Source organism: Theropithecus gelada, chromosome 1, assembly GCF_003255815.1.
Source record: "Theropithecus gelada isolate Dixy chromosome 1, Tgel_1.0, whole genome shotgun sequence".
NCBI lineage: Eukaryota > Metazoa > Chordata > Mammalia > Primates > Cercopithecidae > Theropithecus > Theropithecus gelada.
Window position 1 is genome coordinate 30,315,034 of NC_037668.1, and position 5,747 is coordinate 30,320,780.

Consider the following 5,747-nt stretch of genomic DNA (forward strand, 5'->3'; position numbering starts at 1 on the left):
CCCATTATCCCACTAGCCCCGGCCTATATGCTCCACTGCCCTAGTAAGCCCAAGCCGTACCACTAGGAGTGGGGCCCCCTAGTCCACGGTAAGAGGCAGCTGACAACATTGGGGGGCACTCAGAGTGCATGTGCCACCCTGAGGGGGTGACCCTCCAAGTGTCCTGCTCCCAGCTGCCTCTCACGCCCACACACAGATGTCATGGGTTACAAACCAGTCCCCTCAGGAACGAGAGCACTTTGGACTCATTCTGTGTGTTTCCAAAACTTCCCTCCTATGGCCCTGCAGGAAGGAGCCTGTCATCCTGACGGGCAGGGGGCTCAGGACCCCCACAAGCTTTCAGCAGAAGGGCAGGCACACAGGATTGGATGCAAAATCCAAAACTTTAGTAGAGCAGGAGCAAGGAGCCCGAGAGTGGGCACGCCGGCTGTGCACACGCCGGACACTTTCACAAGCACGCAGAACGACCACCTACCACGTCCACAACGCTCCAGATGTCCTGAGTGGAGAGAGCTGTGTTTATTCACCATGTCATACGCGCATATAGGGAACCTCTATTTAGGAGCTGGTGGCCTGCACTCAGCACTGCACAGATAAAAATATACGACTTTCAACACAGATCCAAATACCCTCACAGTTTAAAAGTCAGGATTCCCTACACAAGGTTTAAGCTGACAGGATTCAAGTTCTGAGTTTTCTTATATAGCTTTAACTTGTATTAAACACATGTTTATTTACAACGTGGAGAGAGAATAAGGGGCAATTAAGGCCATTTTCTCTTGTGAAACACTGCAAAATATGTACATAAGTACAACCTAATATAGGCAAAGATTCTAAAAATCATCTTTCTTGGCTTCACGTAATTGAGTATCAGTCAGGGAGTGGAGAGCGGCTGCCGATAGCACCAGGCCACGCCAACAGGGGCGTGTGCGTTCACTTTTTCATCGAGCTGGCCTCAGAGCTGCCGCCGAGCCGGGCCCTACACGGCCCAGGTGTGTGCCGCACCCCAGACCGGTCTGAAGCACATGTCACCGGTCCCTCAGTTCCATTTCCAAATCCACCAAGGTCCACTCAACATACATTTCCAAAAAGAATCCTGCTCTAGGGTCACCTGCGCTGAGGGAGCACACCCGGGGGTCAAAGGGCAGCCACCGGGGGTCAAAGGGCAGCCATCAGGAACCCCCCAGGGAAGGGCCTGTGGCCGCCAGTCACTGCAACCCCACCTCACCTCCGATGCCTGCTGTGCCCAGGGTGGTCCCGCTCATAGCGACGGCCTGTGCGTTCGTATGACCTCGAGCGCTCCCGTCGCTGATCTCTGTAGTAATGACTTTTCTTCTTGTATTTTCCTGGATTATCCACCCGCTCCCGTGACCTGCTTCGGGAACGGGATGAACTCCGGCTCCGAGACTTGTGTGGCTTCTGGGGGTACTTGCAGTCCTTGGATTTCCGGGAGCCCCGAATCTCAGAGCCTTTGTAGGGAGCACTGCGGGGGGCCTGTCTCGGTGGGGAGTCACTCCGGCTCCGGGAGCGGCTCTGCGACTTGGACCCGCCAGACGTGGAGCCGCTGTCACTTTTCCTGGGAGGAAGAACACGTGTTCTGCAACCAACCATCTGGCCAGCCAGGCCCAACACGGCCACAGGAGCTCAGACACACAAGCTCCACGTTTAGAGAAACAAGAAACCACCTCAGGTGAGAATGATTACCCCGAGGGACAGCCCCACCCGGTATCGGCCTCCCGGGTGCCCCCCGAGGCACACACCTCCTCTTAGGAGACGCCGATCGGGATGGGGACCTTGAGTAGCTCTGCTCACGGCTCCGGCTCCGACTTCGACTCTCTCGCCCCTTCGGCAAGCTGTGAACAGGACAGGAGCCAATTACAGACCAGAAGTCTCTCCAGCCAACCCCGACAGCCACCTGGGCCGCGCAGGGGTCTTACCCGTTCACGGGGCTGTCTGCCTTGGCTTTCTTGGTGCCCTCCACCCTCCTCTTGGTGTTCTTCACAGAGAGTGGGGAAGGCTTGCTCCCCTTACCTTCTTTGGGGGATTCCACTAGAATCAGAACGAGAGGTTAAAAGCCAACCACAAAAAAACTCTCCCAATAAGAAACAAGTTAGTAGAGCAAGATAAGGCCCCTCTCCAGGTCGAACAGCGATGCAGACTGTAACTGTCTGCTCCCAGCCTGGGACCCGGAACTTACACAGGCATCACAGAAATCCAGATGGGGCCGGGCGCGGGGGCTCACGCCTGTAAGCCCAGCACTTTGGGAGGCCGAGGCGGGGAGATCATGAAGTCAATAGATCAAGACCAGCCTGGCCAACATGGTGAAACCCTGTCTCTACTAAAAATACAAAAATTAGCTGGGCTTGGTGGTGCGCGCTTGTAGTCCCAGCTACTCCAGAGGCTGAGACAGGAGAATCGCTTGAACCCGGTAGGTGGAGGTTACAGTGAGCCGAGATCGCGCCACAGTACTCACCTGGCAACAGAGCAAGACTCCATCTCAAGAAACACAAAACAAAAAACACCCAAAACATATATATGTGTGTGTGTGTATATACACACACATGCATACACACAAATTATCTGAGCATGGTGGTGGGCGCCTGTAATCCCAGCTACTTGGGAGGGTGAGGCACAAGAATCACTAGAACCTGGGAGACAGAGGTTGTAGTGATCCCAGATAGTGCCACTGCACTCCAAGCTGAGCAACAGAGTAAGACTCCGTCTCAAAAAAAAAAAAAAAAAAAAAAAAAAGAAAGCTGGGCATAGTGGCTCACGTCTGTAATCCCACTACTTTGGGAGGCCAAGGCGGGCAGATCACCTGAGATCAGGAGTTCAAGACCAGTCTGACCAACATGGAGAAACCCCATCTCTACCAAAAATACAAAATTAGCTGGGTATGGTGGCAGGTGCCTGTAATCCCAGCTACTTGGGAGGCTGAGGCATGCAAATCGCTTGAACCTGGGAGGCAGAGGTTGCAGTGAGCTGAGACAACGACAATGCATTCAGTCTGGGCAACAAGAGAGAAACTCTGTCTCAAAAAAAAAAAAAAAAAGAAATGCAAGCTGGGCACAGTGGCTCAGGCCTGTAATCCCAGCACTGTGGGAGGCCGAGACGGGCGGATCACAAGGCCAGGAGATCGAGACCATCCTGGTTAACATGGTGAAACCCCATCTCTACTAAAAATACAAAAATTAGCCGGGCGTGGTGGCGGGTACCTGTAGTCCCAGCTACTTGGGAGGCTAAGGCAGGAGAATGGCGTGAACCCTGGAGGCGGAGCTTGAAGTAAGCTGAGATCGCGCCACTGCACTCTAGCCTGGGCAACAGAGCGAGACCCCACCTCAAAAAAAAAACCAAAAAACAAAAAACAAAAAAGAATTAGCCAAGCATGGTGGCATGTGCCTGTAGTCCTAGCTATACAGAAAGCTGAGGCGGGAGGATCACTTGAATCCAGGAGTTGGAAGCTGCAGTAAGCTATGATCATACCACTGCACTCCAGCCTGGGTGACAGAGACCCTGCCTCAAAAAAAAAAAAAAAAAGTCTGGAAGGAGCACATACCCCAGAATGAAGGTTTGGGAGGGTCACCGGCCTTCACCTTTGTGAGGAGTGGATTCCTGCACCCTAACAGACTCACCCAGCTTGGGGGCAGGTGAGAACCCCGAGGTACCATCCAGCACCTGTGCACCCCCAGGCAGCAGGCCCCGGGCTTGGGCCTTTGCCTCTTCGATAGCGTGTTTTCGCTTTTCCACTTCACCCTCCAGGTGTGTGAGATCAACCTGCAAAAGTCAGAAGGCGTCCGTTCAGAATCAAGTGTTTCTGGCCAAACGCAAATGCATACGGGACATGAAAAAATGCTGAAGAACCTTTTTCCGAGCATAAAGTTGCAAGATCTTTAAGCAGATTTCCTGAATTTCCTCTTCAGTTGCTCCAAACAAAAGAAACCAATGGGGACGATTGGGCAAAGGGATCTGTAAAAACAAACACCATCATTGTTACACTTTCCTCAACTTCAAGGTCAGCAAGACTCAGGACAATTAAAAAAACAGCCTGTTGGTTACCAAAATGCTTTGGCCCAGATTAGCATAATTTGAAGAATAATACAGTAAACTTTACTGGAGACTGGCGAAAAAAAAAATCAGACTAGAATCTCTCCAAAGTAGCAACACACTGACCTCCAGTGTCCGGGCAGCAAGATAAATGCAGGCACAGGCGATGCTCTCAGGCTGGAACCGCACGAAGACGTCGGTACGAAGGCTGTCGTTCATGTAATTCCTGGAAGCCAAACACAGGAAGAGCTGCAGCGCCCCACCCCGGGAACCCAGGTCTTCCGCCTGCATTATCTAGAGAAAGTCTAGATCAATTTACTACTCCTCTAAGGAGTCTATTGCTAGGACTCAGAGCTAGACAGTCCTGTGAATCTCAAGAGTTAATGGAGAAATATTCTAGCTGCTTTTTCTAAATACAGGACAGGAAGGCACAGAAATTATTAGAAAAAAAAAAGCTGGCTGAATGTCAGACAATACGTGTTGCTATGAAAGAGAACCAACTTTAACTTTACTTTTCCCCTCAACCTTGGCCTGCTCTCATGCAAAGCACGATGCCTCAGAAAGAAAATGTCTACTGGAGTCACTAAAACGCTTTTGATTAAAGAAATCTAAATGCTCAAAATCCATAGTGCAGAGAAACATGCAAACTCAAATGAACTGGCTGAGCACAAAGCCGGTGCGGCTGCTGGGAGACAAGCCATCCTCTTGCGTTCCTCTTCCTCTTCCTCCAGGGCGCTGGCGCCAGGCCCCTTGTCTGCTGACCGAGCTGCAGCTTCCTTGAAGGAGTCCACTTGGAAGAGGGAAAAGCCCCTTGGGTGCAAGTTGGACGCGTGGGAGCGTCGTGCGGAGGCAGGCTCCGCACCCAAGGGCAGGCCTCTTCTTGGGCTCACCAGAGCCGCTGCCAACTGTCCCATTTCAACAAGGAGTCTTAAAATGAACATTCATAGAATCAGAAGCAACACAATACTGAGAAGCAACATGATATTGAACATTTCATCACAGTACATTCTTTAAATTTCATGTTTAGAAGCTATAAAAATACAAAAATTTACATTTTTTAAAAGTTAAAACATTTAAAAACTGGCTACCTTTTTCGCATTTTCCTTCAGATATCTAAGATTTAATAGACTAAAACCAGACCTTATACTAGCTTTATGAATATTGCAAAAACAAAAAGGGTAATTCCGTGAGGACAGGTGAACTGGTTTTCTATTTACTGCTCCTCACACACCCCAATAGCGGTGAGCCCTGGAGCGGGGCTGCACCCACAGACAGATGGGTCGTGTGGGAATCCGACCCATGGCCCTCCCCCAGCAACTGTCCTAAACAAACCTTGGAGAAGGTAACATACAAACCCATCAGAGATTTCTAAATGGTAAGTCTCTGGAGGCAGCTCCAGGCATCAAGGGGGAATCTGTGTGGCGTCCGTGTGGCCGCACCCCCTGACGTAAGCGTGCCAGTGCACAGCTCTAACACAGATACACTCAACCATCAGTAACCTTTCGGTTTCTAATCAACAACTTTCAGTATTCAAGTACTGATAGTATTAATCCATGAACTTTAAATTCTTAAAAACAAATGAAATCTTGAGAACATAGAAACTTATTGCTGTATTTGAAATGATACAATATTTTTTTTTTTTTTTTTTTTTTTTTTTTTTTTTTTTTTTTAGGGGTTTTTCTCTTTTCCCCCGCGGGGGGGCC

At 50.2% G+C, this 5,747-nt stretch overlaps 1 protein-coding gene across 3 annotated transcripts in view; it reads right to left on the reverse strand.

The window, feature by feature from the left end:
• Window positions 1–497: 497 nt before the first annotated feature.
• CCNL2 (cyclin L2) overlaps window positions 498–5,747 on the reverse strand; it is a 13,930-nt gene continuing 8,680 nt past the window's right edge. For 2 of the 3 annotated variants that reach the window (XM_025386557.1, XM_025386571.1), the window contains 6 exons: window positions 4,171–4,270; window positions 3,862–3,966; window positions 3,633–3,774; window positions 1,938–2,049; window positions 1,761–1,853; window positions 498–1,576 (listed from right to left, as the gene is read on the reverse strand). In XM_025386557.1, the coding sequence (XP_025242342.1) occupies window positions 1,225–1,576; window positions 1,761–1,853; window positions 1,938–2,049; window positions 3,633–3,774; window positions 3,862–3,966; window positions 4,171–4,270 (904 nt within the window). In that variant the 3' untranslated portion in view covers window positions 498–1,224. Of the gene's footprint in view, window positions 1,577–1,760; window positions 1,854–1,937; window positions 2,050–3,632; window positions 3,775–3,861; window positions 3,967–4,170; window positions 4,271–4,692; window positions 5,658–5,747 lie in introns of those variants that run through there. The other variant, XM_025386562.1, reaches the window with a different exon arrangement.